Source organism: Nomascus leucogenys, chromosome 20 (genome assembly GCF_006542625.1).
Source record: "Nomascus leucogenys isolate Asia chromosome 20, Asia_NLE_v1, whole genome shotgun sequence".
Taxonomy (NCBI): domain Eukaryota; kingdom Metazoa; phylum Chordata; class Mammalia; order Primates; family Hylobatidae; genus Nomascus; species Nomascus leucogenys.
The window spans coordinates 40542353-40563862 of record NC_044400.1 but is presented as its reverse complement, the minus strand read 5'-3'; the positions used below and the strand labels follow the sequence as shown (position 1 = coordinate 40563862).

The 21510-nt window shown below is 31.8% G+C and overlaps 1 protein-coding gene across 2 annotated transcripts in view; it reads right to left on the bottom strand.

Moving 5' to 3' along the window:
* The window catches only part of GABRG1 (gamma-aminobutyric acid type A receptor gamma1 subunit), an 81053-nt gene that overhangs the window by 16534 nt on the left and 43009 nt on the right, over positions 1 to 21510 (bottom strand). For both annotated transcript variants that reach the window (XM_003258400.4, XM_030801248.1), the window contains exons 4-7: positions 6247 to 6467; positions 5324 to 5406; positions 1557 to 1694; positions 1295 to 1447 (exon numbers count right to left, since the gene is read on the bottom strand). In XM_003258400.4, the coding sequence (XP_003258448.1) occupies positions 1295 to 1447; positions 1557 to 1694; positions 5324 to 5406; positions 6247 to 6467 (595 nt within the window). The remainder of the gene's footprint in view (positions 1 to 1294; positions 1448 to 1556; positions 1695 to 5323; positions 5407 to 6246; positions 6468 to 21510) is intronic.

The following is a 21510-nucleotide window of genomic DNA, read 5'->3' as shown; positions in this document are numbered from 1 at the left end:
CTTTATACAAACCCAGTGGTACAAATAATCCATTCAAATTCTTTTAGAAACTTCCAAACTGCTATGCATAGTGGTTATGCTAATTTACATTCCCAGAAAAATATGGAAATAGAAACAAAAATACTATGTTTAAGTTATAGTAGCATACAAAGAACCTAAAATAATTTATACAACTTATAATATAAAATAATTTTAAACAATGAAAGGAAACAAAATTAAGGTGTGAATGGATTTTGTCCACTAGCTATGTCAATACCCCTGTTTAGATGCCCAAGAGAACTTCTTTTTCAAGTATAGACCCATGTGCCTCAAGCATTGTTGTTGTCACTTTTATGTGACCTGCATTTTACTGTACTTATCAGATGGAATCATTTATGAGCTATCATAGAAATCACATTTATGAGCTATCATAGAAATTACATATAAACTTCTTTGTGGTTAAAAATAGAAACTGTCTCACCTTTCTTTACATACTTTTAAGACACAATTATGAGCAGTGTGATTCATGTGTCTTTCACTGATTTGGGGGGTGAATCAATTCATTAACAAGTTTTCTTCATGTATCAATACCTGATTTCAGGTTACCATTTTCTTTTAAATAACTATACCATAATTAGTCACTTATTTTGTTATATGATTTGATTATTGAAATAGATTGTTACAGAAAAAGAGTAAAAGTCTATTTGGTCAAGTATGAATCACAATTACCCTGTTAATCAATGTTATTGTACAGGCAACTACAGGTGACTCTCAAGTATTCACAAAATAAATACACATTTTATACATGACAGAAGCCACAGAAGCCAGAGAGCTTCTTGTTCCTTTCAGCTACTTGCCCTTTGGAACAATTGACTTCATTAGCAATGTTATAAAAGCAGGTTATTTTAAAGCCATCTGCACACCTCAGTAAATAAACAGTGGTTATTAGTGACTCAGCTATAAGATAAAATAAAATCTTGATGAAACGTGATAGAAAAACTCAATCAAAATAAGATTTAGGAACGATGTATGATTTTCATGTATTAATTCTTGCTATGTATCTATGCTTCCCTTGGTCTTCATTAGCAGAAAAAAGAAGGAATTTTCTGAAATTTCAAGTTCTTTACAATTCCATTTTCTACTTTTCATTTTTACATATCTCTTTCAACATGCTATTGTCCTCTAGTTCCTGTCAATTTTTTTCCTGACTGTAGTCTAGAAGAATGTATCTAATAAATGTGACTATAAACTTTTATCACATCAAAATGATTTTCGAAAGTTCTATGGCATTATAGCATAATATTACATGTCATACCCAACGATGTTCTTGCAGGCACTGCATCTTTATTGATCCAAAAAGACACCCAAGAAAGAACAACTGTCAGAATGCATGGAATGTAGGTCTGAATAGTGAAATATCCCATTCTTCTGCTCAGGTCAAAAAAAATTGTCATGATAACATAATCCCCTGGAAGAAAAAAAAGTTTTACTTTGGCTATATAAATCACAATCCATATATTTAAAATAAAAATGTCATTTAATGTTAGCATCATTCACTATTTGAGTATTCTTTTTACCAGAGATTGTGTGAGAGATTTCAGTTGAGTTCCGTAACCCTACAAATGCAAACTGATATAATCTCCAGTATTTAGGATCAGCCACTTCTACGGAGGGCTTTTTCCACTTATACTCAATTTCATTTTTAGGGTAACCATCTATAGAAAAAAAATACGTAGATTAGCAAGATCCAAATTTGATACCATTGCAACGCCAACATTATCCAAAGGTAGATTCTTGGAACTTTTTCCTCTTTTTTTATTATAAGATATGCCAAACATAGAACATTTGAATACAATAATTATTAATAAGCAGAGTTTAATGACTAATCATACATGGATCAAATTATTATAACCCATGTAACCTACTTAAATTAAGAAACAGAAACTTGCTAACATATAGAAAACTCAGTATGTCCACCCCAATATAGTACTCCCTCCCCAATCTAGAGGTAATAACTACCCTGATTTCTGTGATGATCTTTTCTTTTTAATATAGATTTTTCATATGCATCTCTGAAAAGTATAGCATAGTTTGGGTTCCTTTGAATTTTATGTGATCATTGCCATACTTAAGGCATTCTTTGACATATTATTTTTTTCTTCTTTTTCCTCATACTACCTTGTCTAAGAATGTCTTTTTTAATATATTGTGATAGTCATTAATGTTGTAAGTAGCTAAATTTCTTCCATTGTAAAAACACACCAAAATTTATCCATTATACTGTTTTAGACATTTGTGATATTTTCTGTTGGCTATAACCAACATTGCTGCTAGTAACATTATTATACGTGCCTCCCGAAACGTGTATATGCAAGGGTTACTCTAGGATATACACCTAGGTATGGAGTAGCTGGGTCATGGGTTACACATAATATCAACTTTATGAGGTAGTGCCAATCTTTTTTCCATAGAAAGTATACTAACATATTCTCTTTTTTTTTTTTTTTAGAAGGAATCTCACTCTGTTGTCCAGGCTGGAGTGCAGTGCCGCGACCTTGGCTCACTGCCAATGTCTGCCGCCCAGGTTCAAGCAATTCTCATGCCTCAGCCTCCCAAGTAGCTGAGACCTATACAGGTGCTCACCAACACACATGGCTACCTTTTTTTAAATTTATTTTTATTTTTATCTTTATTAGAGACAGGGTTTTGCCATGTTGGCCAGGCTATTCTCAAACCCCTGACCTCAGGTGATCCACTCCCCTCGGCCTCCCAAAGTGCTGAGATCACAGGCATGAGCTACCACGCCTGGCCATTAACATACTCTCTTATCAGCCGGAGTGTGAAAGTTCACATGAATGCATATGCTCATTAATCTTGATATATGCAGTCTTCTTCATTTTTACTCGTCCATGAAGTGTATTTTATTTCACATTCTCCTGATTAATAATAAAACCTAGCCTTTAAAAAGTATGTTTATTAGACTCTTGGATTGCTTCTTTGAGGAACTGCTTGTCAATTGCCTATTATTTATTTTTTACTTTCTCTTATTTTTTCCTCTCTTTTTATATTAATTCTTTATGTATTCTAGATACTAGTTCTTTGTTAAGGAAAATGTTTTATCTACTTTGTAGCTGTCTAGAACGGAGGTATATCCTTTCATCTTTCTAAAAAATATTTTTGTTTCTGCCTTGTGTCAGGAATATCTTTGAGGACTTTTTGAACCAACCAAGTGAAAGAAATTTGGGCTAAAAATCTATTTGAGGGTAGACTTGTAATTAGATTATCTCAAGAAGAATCATTTCACCCTGTATGCTGATTTCAGAGGCAACATCCCTTTTAGCTTTTGGTGGTTTTGTGTGTGTGTGTGTGTGTGTGTGTGTATGTGTGTGTGTGTGTAGGAGGTAATTCTTCATGTGATCTCAACTGGTCAGGCTTTTGTATCCCAACTTTACGTGGAGATTATGTTCTATTACATTACCATCTTACAATACCATCAAAGCAAATCTTGAAGGAAATTACCAAGTTTTGTCAATGTCCTCAGGTCGAAATCGGCTGCAAATTTACCTTTCTGGTTTACAGTTTTCATGTAGATGTTTGTAGCTAAAAAGTTCTTTCTACGTATGGTCACATACATATTTTAGAATATTTTAATGGTATAAAATTTTTGTTTTCAACCAAAAGATTGGTAGCACATTACATAAACAGAATTTACTAATTAACTTGAAATTTCAAAAATAGTATATCCAATATTTCCAAAATAACATGTATTTTGCACTAGGATCTCTATTAGTCATGCAATGAAATAGGTACCATCTCTGCTGATCTGTTTAATAACCTATTTTAGCTTTCCTTTTCTCCATCTTCTTTCACTTGCTCTCTAGAGTTGTAACCATTTTGATTTCCATAGTTTCTGTCTTTACTTTTAAAAAGTTTGAGAGTCAATAGAGTATAGACATAGTATACAGTAGTGTGGGCACAAATAAACATGATTGGCTAAATAGCCACTCTGAATCTCATGATATTAATTTTTAAAATTGGGACTGTAATGAAATCTTCCACACATATTTGTTGTGAAATATTAGATGCAGATGGCTTAATTCTCTACTGGACCCATGTAGAGTGCCTGAAAAAAATCAGCTACAATTATTATATGTTTGTTATTGACACCCAATTAAACTCACAAAGATAAATGATTAATTACCATTAACAACAATCAAAACCAGACAGCTATCACACCAAAATTTAAGAATGGCTTCTAGAATGAAGTACAACTGCTACATCAATTATTGCATATGAACTTTTCCTTGAGTTCCTTGAATTCTATCAATCAAGTATTTGTTGCTATTTAGCTGTTTTATCCATTTCAAAGTTACTGTTTAAAAAATCAAAGCAGTGAGATAGATCATTAATATAAAAGAATGCTTTAATGAGACAAAATCATTAAGAAAATTCAAGAATATCATTAATAAAAGGCAAAAAATATGTGGAAATTTAGTAAGTGAAGAAGTAGGGTTATGCTTATGAATGAATTGTCATATTACACTCTACCACATTCTAGGACGTGATCTGTAAAAACAATAAATTTCAAAAGAAAGAAAATAGCATTAGACAATTTGTGGGGAAAGGCAATCACATTTTTATAAGCCATTTTACTTATTTTTAAGACAATTGTATGTATCTAGAAAAATACTTTTATAAAAATACATGTAAGGATACGTATGTTAGTAAATATAAAATAAAATTAATATAGCTCTGGAAAGGTTATGATTATTTCCTTTAAAGAATATACCAGGTTTTTATACTCTAATTACACCTCTAACCACTTCTCTATGAATCAATCTTTTTTAATTAAATCAACTTATTTCTACCTTGGTTTCTCTGACTTATTAAAGTAGTCTCAAATATTTGCTATTCATATGGTAAATACTATTTGCCTAACCAATTTTTGAAACACATTTGAAAATCTAATGTAATAAAGTTAAATCTTGCCTCCAGGAAGATGAATATAATTTGAATCACCTTTTTTTGGTGACTGTGTAAAAACATTTGAATACAAACCTATTTTCGATACTCCTTTATTTAATAAAAATAAGCAAATAGCATTGGAATAAAATTAAAAGTTATAAAGAATGTTTTAATAAAATATATGCATTCATTACACATGTTTTGTAACCTTTTAGTTTAAAAGCAAGAAGCAAATATATTATTTGTATTATTTTATCTAAAAGAATTGAACATAACTTACACTTTTGAAAATCCTATTTTATTTTCTTTCATTTCATTTTTAAATAAACAGCTTCTAAGGTTAAAATTCTATGAAATTATCAAGTGTTTTGTTACTTACAGCTTGAAAATTCCAGTGGACAGGAATGTTCATCCATAGGAAAGTTATGAAGCTGAAGATAACATTCTGCATTAATTGTCAATCTATTTAGATGGAAAACAAGTATTAAATAAAGATAAATAATTTGAAGCATTAAAAATCTCCTGTCTAATTTTAAAACAAGATTGTGTCGTATGATAATAGATTGTGACATATTAGAATATAATAATGATTCTAAAGTCTCAAAGTCTTAAATAGCAATAATATTATAACATTTATATATGAGTATGAGAATTCTAACAATTTCCTCTTCAGTCAACTAAGTTACCTCTGTATACATTTCAATATGATCTCTGTGTTTACACATAATAATTCATACTTCAATATGTCAACAAACACATGTGCAAACACAGCAGATTAACAGATTATAAATGGTTAAGTACGGTAATTTTTTCTCTTAATTTATTATGAATATCTTTCCATGAAGGATGGTTCTTAATAAGCAGATATGTTCAAGTCAATGAGTTAAATAAACTTGAACCTTATACATCAACCTTCATTTAATCCTTTCTTATGGATGCTTTACTACACCATTGAAAATTAGAGTATTATAAAATGTTATAGCAGGGTGGGTTTCTAGAGGAAATCTTACCCAATTATTTGCACTGCAGGTTAAGAAAACCATAATCTTTACGCTGCAACCTCTTCTGCATCAAAGGAAGAAAATCAAATAATTTTTTCTCTTTGCTTTTAGTCCTTTTCACATAATAATAACTGAGCTTAAAAAAGTATTGCCAAAGTATTTCACCATTTTATATTTTAGCATGTGAAAGGAGCTCCGTATTTTTGGTTTTGCAACTTTGAGAAATAAAAAATTAGGAGTTGATTAAATATTAGTATGGAAAATAAATGAGAGCAACTACAGATTTTTAAACCAATATTACCTTAGAGTATATAGAACTCGTCCATCATTCCAAATTCGAAGCAGACGATTAGGAGTTGTTATCCAGTGAGCGTCAGATTTTCTTGAGTTTCTGAAGAAAGTGTCAGGAATCCAAATTTTTCCAACCATATTACTGTTAAGCATAAGTACTTTCATGGTACTATTGAATTTTAAACGACTGTCAAACCAGGTTTGGGCAAAAATTATATCTATTGTGTATTCCTAAAATATAAGAAGAAGAGTAACAACATATTAGTAAAGCTACTATTTTAGTTGTTTTTCTCGAAAGTTTGAATTTTTATATCGTAAAGTTTCTATAAGGAACAGTTAAACTCAGTCTTTTTGGAGGAAAAAAATGCCCTTATTTTAAACTTTTTTTTTTTGAGATGGAGTCTCGCTCTGTCGCCCAGGCTGGAGTGCAGTGGTGTGATCTCGGCTCACTGCAAGCTCCGCCTCCTGGGTTCACGCCATTCTCCTGCCTCAGCCTCCCTAGTAGCTGGGACTACAGGCGCCCGCCACCACGCCCGTCTAATTTTTTGTATTTTTAGTAGAGACGGGGTTTCACTGTGTTAGCCAGGATGGTCTCAATCTCCTGACCTCGTGATCCGCCCGGCTCAGCCTCCCAAAGTGCTGGGATTACAGGGGAGAGCCAGCGCACACGGCCTAAACTTTCTTTTTGTTTACATGAGTCATGTAAAATAAAATCCAAGATTTCCAGTAGTTATTGTTGCCCAGTGTGGCTTTATTCTTTTTTATTTTTTGTGTGTGAATTTTACTCAAGATTTCATAGTATGTAGGATGCACTCATTAAACTTAAAAGCAAATTATCTTAATGTTAAAAATTACATTAATTTATACATAGAGTTTAAGTCACATAAACAAAAAAAAAATCTAGATGCAAAAAACAACCAAATTTTTTAAGAGCCCTTACATTGTTTTTTGTCTAAAAAGTTAATTCCAATTATTTATATCTACTGTTTTTAAATGTTTTAGGGAAACCACAAAGTAACTTATTGAGCAATTATAAAATGCCAAACACATGTTAAGAGCTTTGCATGTGTCATGCCACTAAATCCTTATTGCAACTTTGGGAAATATGTACTACTATAATCATTATTTTTCAGTAACATGGATTAATAGAAATATAAAATAATTCTTCTCACATCACACAACTAATAAGCAGTTGATATGGAAACTGGGCCACTGCAGGCTAAATCCCAAGTCCACATCCATATCAAATGCATATAATGGTGGTTATAGTGAAGTCTGATGGGTTCCAAGGTTGGAGCAAAGCCTTTGTCCATAGTAACTGTAATTAGGAAATTCCACGATTAACAGAGAACTTTCAGGAGTAGATGATTAGATATTATCTACCTTTGTATCCTGACAAAATGTCTGCCATATTATCGGCATTTAAAATAAATCAAATGAACAAGAACTCAGCAGTAATCAATGCCATGGAGGAAAGGAAATAAATATACATATATATATATTATATATATGTACTATATATATGTGTGTGTATATATATGTGTGTGTGTATGTATGTTTGCATGTGTATGTATATACTTTTGATATTTAAAAGAATAAGTAAATTGACAAATAGGCATTATATAAGTTACTTCTGGTGGGAGAGATTGATTACTTGCACTTGATGTCATATTAGCAATTGGCCAATTTTCCTAAAGGAAAATATTTAATATAAGAAATGAAAGTACAATTGGGGAAGTGGCCAATAAATGAAAAATGGAAAAAAAATTACAAGTGATTAATAAGTAAACAAACTAGATTCAACTTATTTATAGGGAAGTTGGATCAAATCCTAGGTTCCAGGCAGACTACTTATAATTACAATTTGCTTAACTGGAATATAAAAATAAATTGAGAAGTTATCTCATTTTATCTATTTTTGATGAACAGTGTTACAATTCTGGAAAAGCATATACATAATAATTATTTAAAACCCAATAGGTACCAGAAACTATGTAATTGAGTATGAGATGTATGTTTTATAAAGGGCTTAAAATATATACACATATAATTCTGAATAATTTATTCATATAATGAAGTAATGTGTAATCAATCATCTACCTATATATTTAACATCTATATTATGTCAGTCATTTTTTGAATGGAGTTAAAATATGAAGTTTTTGTGCACAAAAATGCTTGCATCATGACCCTCTCTTTACATAATTTTGATTGCCGTGCTAGAGTAACTTAGGGAGATAATTAAAATTTTATTTTTTGTATCTTAATATGGGATGGCACAGATCAAACTGTGCTGTGGAATATGGACTGAAAGTACTTTTGCAACTACGTAAGCCTTATAAATCTGATAGCCACAACGTTGCTTATATACTGTGTTTAAAGCACAGGCTGAGTCATAAGGTAAATCAAATCCCATAACACACAATAATTCGTATTTATGCTGTAGATGTTTAATCATCTTATTGAGTAATATTAATGGAGTAACACATAAATTGTGCATGCATTTAGGAGGTCCAAGAGACCCTTATACACAATATCACTGGTGTACCTATTCTTTGAACCTTGTGAAAAATTCTTGGACAACTTCACTGAAGTTATCATTAATCCCCACTCTGCCCGCCTGTATCTCAGGCCAGATGTCTTGTCTTTGGAATCAATTATAATTTATCCAAGCAGCCTCTTCACCTGACACAAATGACTAACCATTCAGTCTAACCGTGTAACCTACGCTAATGACATGGTGTCTAATTTTAATGGCAAATACAGACAGAAGGCTCATACTCTTCTATGGTAAACTAAATGCCGTGAGAAGAGCATTTAGTCAACTTTATTTGCCAGAATTATGTTGTACTTTTGCACAGGATCAAACAGCAGAAAGTACTTAAGATACCAGTAAGGATTGCGGCTAGGCAAATATTCAACACTGGTTGGTAGAGGGAATGTAATGCTACTTGGCAGTTATACTTAGCTGCAGTATTCCTAATTCACAGGGCATTAAAAGTGGCACTTGAGGACCAATTTGTCTAAGGCTGGGATTTCCAAAGCAGCTGTCAATACTGCTTAGCAGCTGCAGGACCTTCTTTGAAGGCCCTGATTCTGGAAGTGTTAATCACTGTTGGAAGACTTATGATTTCCAAAGGATCAGAAATGGAAAAAGTTTTCTACTCACAGTTGTCCCCTCAATCTAATATTAAGAAGAGAAAGATTCAGAGCATAAGTCTTGATGATCTATCCATCTCAAGCCCTTTGCAGAAGCTAATACTTATAAGCCCTTTTAAATAAATTGCTAATTTTTAATAAATGCCTCACTGAAATAAGACCATTAAAATCTATGCCATTTCACACGTAATAAAAAAAATCCAGTTTTGTTTGTCCATTTGTATTAATTTCCAGAAAAGGAGCAAACTGCCCTTGTACTTCATGTTCCTGTTCACAGGTTATAATGATCTACACAAGAAATAAGCAAAAGAAAAACATAAAATGGAACTTCTATCTACTCAGAACGACAAATACAATAGCTTCTAAGATAAACATTTTGAGATAAGGAACAGTGCATTTAAAATTTGACATCCAATGTACTTTACAAAATTTACTGTACCTCCTTGCAAGTTAGCTGACAAAACAGCATTAGTGAATAAATATGAAGTGAGCCATTTTGATTCCTAATTTAATAAAATCAAGTAATAATTGATAAGTGTGTAGTGCAGTCTCATTACTACATTGTCAGTTTGCAATTAAGCACTGTATCTCACATTTCAAAATACCAGTTAATTCAATATTACTGTCTTTCTAGTAATGGGAGAAACTTCACAAAAAATTCAAGACCTGCCAAATAAATTAACCTAGGTGCATAATTTCATCATAAAATTTGATTGACCCTGATTTATTCTTCCAATGTTGGCATTAATCTCTTCCAAAACTGTCTAGTCACATGACCAGAAGAGAATGGTGGACCTAATAATTTTTAGCAGTAATGGAGCTATAGACATGTAGGGAAAAAGTACAAGTACAGCTGATCCATAGGACAAATAAATACATTTAGTGGTAAAATTTTATAGGTATCAGCTCCAGTTTGCTTAATTATTGTAAAAGCACCAGCTTCTGAATTCTAGCAGGAAGAGGTAAATAAAAAATGTAGTGTTATTCTATGTTTGAAATAGAAAAAGAAATAGGGAGCAAAGAGGTTATGCCAATTACTTAAATCATTGAGGTCATCAGCAATACAGGAGAGAGATTCAAAAAGTAGACACATATTCTGGATTCAGCTACTAGCCCTTTGTGTTCTCTTTTTATATCTATGAATGTAGATTGCCAAAGGCGCATAGCATCGTGTGCATTCATCAATTAATTTTTTAGCAAATATTTTTTCAGTATTCTTGTTAGTTTTATAATGTACTTGGTTTACAAAGATGAAAATGGAACCTTCTTGGTATGAACATATACATAATAAAATTAGAAATTAATAAAATGTGGAAGGGGTATAAAGAGAAATAGAAATAGTAGAGATTATTTTTAGTTAAGAGAAATTAAGAAATATTTCATGACAGATGTTGCATTTAACCTGAAACCTGTAAGATTTGGAAATATTTCAATTTATGCATCAATTAGTAAATTGTGGAGGGAAGGGAGAGGACAAAGAGGCAGTAAAGGGCAGGGCAGAATGGAAAATAAAGAATGCAAGCCATATATAATGAAAAAGTAGCACATCTTCTGTATGTCAGGGAATGTGCATTCCTCAAATACACAGGGTATCCTACATCTGGAAGAGCTTTTTAGCGACTATTATCTAAAATCACCAATTTCCAATGATTGACCGTGCAGCCTAGAAACAGCTCTAAACACTGCACTGAGAATAATGAACTGAAAATCCTAGTACTTCATGTGTTAATTTTCTGCATCATGCTCAATCAACATTTCCTACTGGAAATATATAACTATATTTCCAGAATACATATTATATAATATTCTGCATAAAAGTCAAAAGAGTAAAATATCAAACATTATATTCACAGAACAGTTAAACTATATAGAATAGAAGATGAAATAATACAATCTGTAGGGTTTTATAAGCCCTATGAATGAACTCCCAGTTCTTAAGAAGTTACAATAAAATAGGACAAGGTCAGCTTCCAGACATTGGAATATATATAGTACCTGAGTACCTGAATTCTGGGTTGGGAGCAAGCTATTCTTGTGAGCTTGTATTAGTAAAGGTACTCCACAGAAAAACAGCCATCGGGATAAATAGTTGGACATATAGGTGCTGACTGATAGGTAGAGGGATAGATAGATGAGAGAAAGAGAGAAAGGGAAAAGAGAGTTGAATCATGTGGTATTGTAGGGGCTGGAAAGTGCAAAATGTGCAGGGAAGACTGGTAGGTAGGGAGCCAGGGAAGAGTTTATGATTCAGTCTTGAAGCCAAAGGCAGTCGAGCCTGAGTCTCTTCTTCCTAGAGGAACCTCAGTCAATCTTTAAAGTGCTCATCTGACTGGTTGAGGCCCAACTACATTATAGAGGGTAAATTGCTTACTCAAAAACTACTGATTTAAATGTGAATCACATCTAGATAATACCTTCACAGCAACATCTGGACTGGAATTTAGCCAAATACAGGCACGCACTGCATAATGACATTTTCAGTCAATGATGGACCACATGTACAACGTTGGTACCATAAAATTACAATGCAGCTGAAAAATTCCCATCACCTAGTGATGTTGTGGCCGTCCTAACGTCCTAGCACAACAGATTACTTACATCTTTCTGGTGATGCTGATATAAACAAACCTATTGTGCTGCCAGTTGTTTAAAAGTATAATACACACAATTATGCACAGTACATAGTATTTGGTAATGGTAATAAATAACTAACGTAATACTGGTTTACATATTTACCATACAATAATTTCTATCATTATTTCAGATTATGCCCTTTCTACTTTATACACACACACACACACACACAACAAATATATCTGTTAACTGTATTATATATATATACATAACACACACATATGTTAACTGTAAAATGACAGAAAGTATAGCATAATAAATACATAAACAAAAATACACACACATATTATATGTTATAATATAATATATAAATATATTATAATGTAATGTATATGATGTATTTATTCATTTGTATACAATATGTATATGTACCATTATATATGTTAACTGTAAAACATGCTCAGGCAAGTCCTTCAGTAGGTATTCCAGACAACGTATTGTTATCAGATCAGATGACAGCTTTATGCATGTTATTGCCCCTGAAGACCTTCTAGTGGGACAAGATGTGGAGGTGGAGGACAGTAATGATGATGATTCTGACCATGTAGACTAATGTGTAGGTCTTTTAGTTTCTAACAAAATGTTGAAAAAGCTAAAAAAAAAAAAAAAAATAGAAAAAAGAAAAGCTTACAAAATAATGACACAAAGAAAATACTTTGTACAGTTGTAAAATGTTTTAAGCTGTTATGAAAATGTCAAATTTATAATAAATTTATAAAATAAAAAAATTCAGTAAGCTGATAATTTGTTATTGAAGAAAGAAATTTAAAAAATTAATTTAGAGTATTCTAAGTGCACAGTGTTTATAAGGTCTAAAGTAGTGCACAGTAACGTCCAGGCCTTCACATTCACCCACCACTCACTCACTGACTCACCCAGAGCAACTTCCCTGTCTGCAGGCCTTCAGTAATAAGCCCCTTATGCAGGTGTACCATTTTTATCTTTTATACCATATTTTTACTGTATTTTTCTATGTTAGGTATGTTTAAATATGCAAATGCTTATTGTGTTACAATTACCTACGACATTCAGTTTAATAATATTCTTTACAGGTTTGTATCCTAGAAGCATTAGGCTATATGATATAGCCTCAGTATGTAGTAGACTATACCATGTAGGTTTGTGTAAGTACCTTCTATGATGTTTCCACAATGGTGAAATTGACCACAGATGCATTTCTTATAATGTGTCTCTGTCATTAAGTGATACATAACTGTATTTGGGTACCATAGCCTGGCTAAGTTGACATGTAAAATTAACCATTACAGAGCTATTAACAGTAGGAATAGACAGCCACGGATTCAGAACACTTTAACAAAAATTATCCATGTGTTTGTTTTCCAGACAAGGGACAATTTATACTGTGGCAAGAAGGAACATATTCCTCCATCTCATGTTCTCTATGAAAATCTGTATTCTTGTAATTTTGTCCCATCTGTTGGTCTCTCTGAAGTTCGCTTCATATTTCTCAATTGAGTGGATGTAATATATTAAAAATCCATTACCTATGAGTTATTGTCTCTATTTCTCTGCAACTTGAACTTGATCTGAATGACCATGAAATCTGAAAAGAAGTGATCTACACTGAAAACATAAGAGTATTGAGTGACATTTCAAAAAATAAGGACAGAAAAACCATTGTGATGTTAGCTTTGCATGTGCAATGAATTTTTTAATTAAGTGAGATATAATATAAGTGTGTTTACCTGGTTTTTAAACCTATTTTAAACTTACTTTGCCTCTGCTGAGATTCAATACTGATTTAAAACAGAGCAGTTCTTAGTAAAAATACTAATATTTGACAGATTTTAGATATATTTATGATAATATAATTTTTATTTAAAATCTAGTAATCTTGCAAAAGAGTAAAGTATTTCATGAAGTTAGTTTATGTCAAGAGTTGTCATAAGCCATAAAATAATTTTAAAAATAATTATCCAAAAACATGTAAATAACTGAGCCTACTATTTTTGGTAAATTAGAAATGTTTTCATAAACCTTTATTAAATTTAAATAAAATATATATTTGATAGCCTTTCACTTAAGCAGAGAATGCTAATGTAATTCCATTCACAATATTTTCATTTGCTTTCCAGATTCCATCAAATTGTTTTTGCCCAGTGACTATTCTATATTGCCAAGCTTTATCTTCTCATTTTTTTTCCTGCTTTTCCCTCATTTTAATTGAGATACAAGGAAGCCTTTCCAAGATCATACAACGTGTAAGAGATTCGGATCATGTACTCCACAATTTTAACCTCTTTACCATAACTCAGGTCATCCATATGAGGCAAAAATTTTTAAACCAGAGCAATGAAATTTATATTTTGACAATGAGTAGTTTTGGTCACTTATTTCATCCTTACCTTTCTTTCATCTTGTTTTTTACTTTCATGGCATTTGTATCTATGTTATCACTGTGGGGTATTTAGATGAATAAATGATTGAATAAGTCTAACCTGCATGGAGCACGCTTCCTAATCATGAAACGTAGTATGATAACAAATATACAAAAGATCCACCTTATTCATGGGGATACATTCCAAGATCCCCATTGAATGCCTGAAACCTTGAATAGTTGGAAACCCTATATATACCATGTTTTTCCTGTACATAAGCACCTATGATAATGTTCAAGTGATAAATTATGCACTGTAAGAGACTGACAACAATGAATTATATAATATAATTTTAATAACAAAATACTGTACTGAAAGTTCCATGAATGTGATCTCTACCTTCTTCTCAAAATATCTTATTGTACTGTGCTCACCTATTTTCAGATCATTGTTGACCATGGGTAACTGAAACCACAGAAAGCAAAACCACAGACAAGGAGGGACTATTGTATAAACACACTCAAACTATACTCCCCCATTACAGTTTATTACCAATTAATAGCATGATAAGAAGTCCTCTGTGATAAATGATTGATATTCAGATGAAGGTTCTGCTTCCTAGAAAAGCTTCATCGCCAATAGGCAAACTTGCTTTCTATCCACATGTGCAACATTTGTTACAGATTGGTTCAATGCTAAATAGCTAGATTAATTGCTGTATGATCTGAATGGGAAAAGTGTTTCTACATCTGTGACTGCCCTGTACTAAAAATATTTTCTTGATGTCTGAATTAGTCTGTCTATCTGAGCAAGAGAGAACACTATATTTGGAAATGATATATTTAGAAATAGTCCACATGACTCACGTTTTAAATTATTTATATCATTACCAGTTTATAAAATGCTTACTGTTGTCCACAGTCCAGCTGCAGAAAATGAAGAACTGTCCAACATTGTATCCTGCTAGTGGGGCATTATTTGCACTGCTGTCAGAAGCACTTGCTGCTTCTGTTTCCCTCAGGAATTTGAATCCTGTTGCGCATGTCACAAAGCTAGGTACCCCTACCAGGAAATCCAAGGCTTATCATACAGTTGTAACAACTTCAGTTATGGTAATTTGTTACAATTTTTATTATAACAAAATGCCAAAAGTCAAGATATTTAAATAAGTTTTCTCTACTTCACATTTTAATTAAACTGAAGAGCAGCTGGTGTTAGTTAAAATTCATTGCCAATCTAAGACAAACCTTTACTACATAATTTTAAGCCTTTGCTAGATATAAAAATAACACATTGAATAAGAGATAAAGTATTGTATTTTAATTACATACATAATTTTAAATACTTTCCAGATAATCAATAGAACAAATACTGAATATATCCAAAGTATGCATTATAGTAAGAGTAATATGTAGTACAAAGAACACTGATTGGATGGAATGGGAAAATTTTGTCATAATTCTGATTCTGAGACTTACTAGAGTAGAGTGCTGACTAAGTTATTTATACACTCTTATTGGTGAAATGTGGGCACAAGGCAAGATCATAATTATTATCTTTCCCAGCTCTAAGACTCTATGATCATGAAAACATTATAAAATATTAGAAATTAATATATATTTTTTAAAAAGTCCTACCTATAAGGAGGAATAAAGCCTAAGGTAAACATGGTTTCTTTCAATGACTCTTCCTCATACAAATACTTTCAGTCTATAAGTACCATTGTTTACTTTCCTTTAATCCTACCTAATCCCTACTAAATTTATAGGTGAAAATGGCCTAGACTAGTAATCTCCAAACCTGGTCGATTAGAATTCTCTAATAAGCACTTTCAAAATTCTTTTTGTTAATTTTTAATTTTTTTACTTTTAACATCTTATTTTAAAATTTTACATAAATTTTATTTTAAAAAATTAGAGGCAAGAGCTCACTGTATTGCCCAGGCTGGTTTTGAACTCCTGAGCTCAGGTGATCCTCCCGCCTCAGCCTCTTGAAGTCCTAGGAATACAGGCGTGAGCCACTGTGCCCAGCCAGAATTTTCAAAATTCTAATTCCAGGACTTCATCTGAGATTACTCTATCAGAATCTCCTGGCCTGAGAACTTGGTTTTTTATTTTTCACAAAATTGCCTTTTTCCTGTCTATCATTTGGGGTTATGAAGGTTTGAAAAACTATGGCTTTGTATTCCATTTCTTTATCAGAGTGTTTATATCTACAAAAAAAATCAAATAAAAGAAGAAAGAAAGAAAGGTCCTTGCTATATAAAGTAAATTACATCTAATCGCAGAATTCTAGGACATTTAAGTGCATTTTGGAGTTTATATATTTTGCAGCAACATGGATGGAACTGGAGGCCATTGAGTGAAACAACTCAGTTAAAGAAAGATAAATACAAATATTTCCATTTATAAGTGGGAACGTTAAACTGTGTACACATGGATGTAGAGTGTGGAATGAGAGACAATGGAGATTCAGGAGGGTGGAGTGGCAGAGTGGTGAGGAAGATAATAAATTCCTTAACAGGTAAATGTACATTATTGTGATGATGGCTACCCTAAAAGCCTGACTTCATCACTGCACAACCTATCCATGTGACGAAATTATACTTGTACCCCATACATTTATATAAATTAAAAAATCTACAGATGAGAAAATTTGTCTAGGACTCTTCAATCTGAATCATGGAGGCTACCATTTTTCTAAGCAGTAGCTCTTTATACTACAATCTATATGGAAATATGTGTGTTTGTGAGTGCATGCATACGTACATTTAAGGGAATTTTGGTTTTTAACATTCAACTAATTTATGTGGCTCTACACAATTTTAGAATGTAATCTCCTAACATGACAAAATACGAACTACCTAAATTTGTCTTAGGTCATGTTAATATATATATATATACATAAAAAAAATATATATATGTGCTAAATTACTTTTTCTTAGATATGTATGATTGGGTGTGTGTTTATATTATTAGCAAAGTCACTCTTTTCCGATAAATAAATGTGTAAATAAAGGTGTAAAAATTAGGAATCACAGGAGTATGTTTGAATCAGCTATAACATCTGAGATTTGGAATAGTGACTTGGAGCAGCTGGTTAAAGCAAGGCCAAAAACCAAGTTTTAAGTACATTTATGATAGTCATGAGCTGAAGCAAACTAGACATTCATTCTGTCAGAACATTGCCCACAAACCTGTCCTGAGGCCAGAATTACCAAACAGTATATTCTACAACATTCTATGATTACTAACCCATAAAAAGCTAAAAAAATTGTAACCAATTCAAGACTGTCTGCCTTGAGGTATCTATCTTGAAGTTTCAAAAAATTCAAAAAATTTTTGAATTTGTTTTCTAAACATTCAAAATATTCACTTTCAATATCTGACCAAAATCTATAAGAGGTCTAGGGTGCGTATACACATAGCCTGAAGAAATAATAATGGTGGCTAAAATATTTAATAATAATATTACTCTTAATTACAGCAAATTGGAAATATTCCACATGTAAAATAATTCATTACTAAATAATATGCAACATTTAACGGATTTTTTAAAAGTAATGACATAGTATATCATTACTTTTAAAAAATCCGTTAAATGTTGCATATTATTTACAAGGAGAACATATGGACACAGGAAGGGGAACATCACACACTGGGGACAGTTGTAGGGTCGGGGGAGGGAGAAGGGATAACATTAGGAGATATACCTAATGCTAAATGACGAGTTAATGGGTGCAGCACACCAACATGGCACATGTATACATATGTAACAAACCTGCACGCTGTGCACATGTACCCTAAAACTTAAAGTATAATAATAATAAAATATTTTTAAAAAGTAATGACATAGTCTAACACAGAAAAACATAATACTATAAAATAGTGAGGTTAATAAAGCATTGGGTAAAAATATGTACATAAAGTTATGATCGTAACAATGGTGACCACTAGATATAATATTTCAGGATATTTTAAATTTTTTCTTTTATCTAAATTAAATTTCTAATTTTCCTAGATTGAGTATGTATTTCCTTTATAATAAAAAACTATTTTATGAAGAACATTTTCAGAAGAAAATAGCATTAGGATCACCATTTACAATTTAAAATAGGTATAGCTTCATACACAGCATTTTTCTTGCCTTTTCCCTTCTATCTCAGTCTAATTGGCATTTTTAGTTATCTCCTCTGCTAGGTTTTATGTCTTCTGAAGAAAGGATGACATAACTTTTCTGATATCTTTTTTCACAATTAACCAATTGTCACTATAATAAATGGTAAATAAATATATAACAGACAAATAAAACAATGAAATATATATATAACGTGTATTTGAATTAAGAAATGAAATTATTTTGACAATTTTTAGAGATTCTAAGGTTAATCTAATTTCCTAATACTAGGAACTTTCACTTCATATTTATAGAGCCAATGAACACACTGGATAAAACAAACAGAGATGAAAATGACTTTTATTTATTTCTAATATTTAATTTTTTCTCCACAAATGTTGAATCAAAAGTAACTAAATTTTTTATTATTTTAAAATAATATCTGTTAAAAATATATTTTATGTTATGTAGTGACAAAAAGTTAATATAATATGCAGAAGAAAAGAAATTAAAACTATAGTTTCAAGCTTTAAAATACTGCAAACACTAAGAAAATAAACTTATAATAGATTTTAAAAATACAAATGTGTTTCCTAAAGTACTGCAATTAATCACATCTAAGAAGACTAATACCTTTTTCTTCCCCACCATTAGCATACGCAGGTCAGTTATCTAAATAGCAAACAAAATCTTATTTCCAAGCATTTGCCATTTCAAAATTCTTCAAGCTAATGTGCTTGGCAAGAATTGACTCTTTCCGGTTAATATAGTAAAATGAATAAAAAGGGTTTCTTTGATATGTAGAAACTATAGCTAAAGGTTTTATCTCCTAAAACGAGAAGCCCAGAGACATAAAAGGGAGAGAGGGACAGAGTAAGAGAGGGTGGGAGGGAGGAAAAGAGAGGGTGAGAAAGAGATCAGCCTATAGAATGCTAGAACCAATTGCATGAACCACCCTAGAAACATGTGTTTCTTGCAATGGAATAAATTATATGGAAAGAATATCTCTATGAGCACCAGTTTTCTCCATATGTTTACAATGCTTAAATACAAGTTATATGTCTTGAGAGTTTATTATCAAAATGGGTTTGAAAAGTTAAAGAGGCTTACTTAAAAGTCAGTTCTCACCATTTTGAACTTCCTATTAAATCTATTTGACCATAGATTTTGGTCAAATATTGAAAGTGAATATTTTGAATTTTTAGAAAACAAATTCAGAAATTTTTTGAATTTTTTGACACTTCAAGATAGATACCTCAAGGTAGACAGTCTTGAATTGGTTACAATTTTTTCTAGTTTTTTATGGATTAGTAATCATAGCCTATCCACATTAAGGTTGGATACTTGGCCATTTCACTTCAATGAAGGAAAAACAATTATTATTGAGAAAAATCCCTTATTTACATTCTATAATAAATAATGTTTGTGACTTCTGTAGCTCCACATACATTTTTGTTTAAAAAGTTTTTTTTTTCCTTTTGTAGAGAGCAATTAGATTTTCGTTTTCTGTTTAAAAAGATTCTGAAAATGGGCATTCCTGTTACATATTTCTGCACAGGCCAGAATGAAAGCATTCTGTCATTTGCTAAGTTTGCCTGATCCTCTTTGCCTACTGCTCACCCCCTTGTAGTCCTCTCCAGCAGGCAGTTATTCTGAAGTATAGCCCAGGTAACTTCCCAGCTCCTTTTTAAATTGTCGTCTTCATAGCTGGTGCCCTTGTTCCTCAGCCCGGTCTCCATTACTAAGATAAATCAGAATTTCTAGCAGGAAGATTCTATCCAGTTTCAATTCCCAGCAGGAAGATTCTATCCAGTTTCAATTTCCAGCAGGAAGAGTCTACCCAGTTTCAGAAGTATATTCTAGGGCTGTGTGACATACCACTCTTGCATTAGAAAATATTTAAATTAAGTTCTGCAGATGAGAACTGGGATCTAAGTAGTTTTTATTAGTTGTTCCTTGTCCCTTACTTTCAAAGTTTTCATATTAGTCATCTCTTAATATTGGATTATATAAGGGTATACCAGTTCCTACAATTAAATTCATGTCCAAATTATATCTGGAATTTTTAGTTGTAGCTACTTTTGTACTTACTAATCTTATGCTGTAGCCTCCTGTTAGATACCCATAATATCATCTTGAATTTCCAGGAGCTCTTATCAATTTTGACTTGGCTTTAAAGACTTACTATGGCCCTTGAGTGTTGTACTTGCTAGTCAGAGGGTACTCAACATTGTGAGATATTTACTTAGAAGAGTAAAGATACATAATCTCCCCCAAATCTGAAAAGTTAGGAGGTTATAACTATTTTGTCTAATAATCTCCAGTAACATGTTCTTGACTTCAATTCTGATTGCATATTTTTGTTCTGCTTATATCGAAGATAGTTTTAATCAAACCATATATAAAATTGAACAGCTTCTTTCCAAGTTACTCTATTTTTCCCAGTCTTCATTACTGCATTTGTTACTCATTTTGACTGTAAAAAGAAAAGCATATTGCATTGTAGAATAATGTCATTTTAGGCATTATTCAGAAATCTATGGAAATGCTATTTTATGTATCTAAGTTTAAAAAGAAACACCCATTATGCAGCAAAACAAATTTTGGCTAACTTAAAAAAAAACAAACTAATATATTAATTTTGTTTCTTACTGGTCACTTAAATTATATGAGTACTTAAGGGGGTGGCAACCTCTTGCTTAAATATGCTCAAATCTGCTTCCTTGATTACACTCACATTCAAAGCAATTTTGCTCATTTTATGAAAAGTGAATTCTAATTTCCCTGTATTGTTTAGTTAAAATAGTCTTCTACATAACCTATTTCTTATTCATCCCTAGTATTACAATGCTTTTCTTTTTAATTAACATTATCAAGTGTTCCATGGGGTTCTTTAATTTGTTTATTTTCACCTGTTTTAGTATCACTAGTTTCAATAGCAATTTTATTTAATTAGGTTTTTTTAAACGATCACAGTTGAAGGTTACAAGTGCGTAATTTGCTCCACTAGGGAAACTAAATCTTTA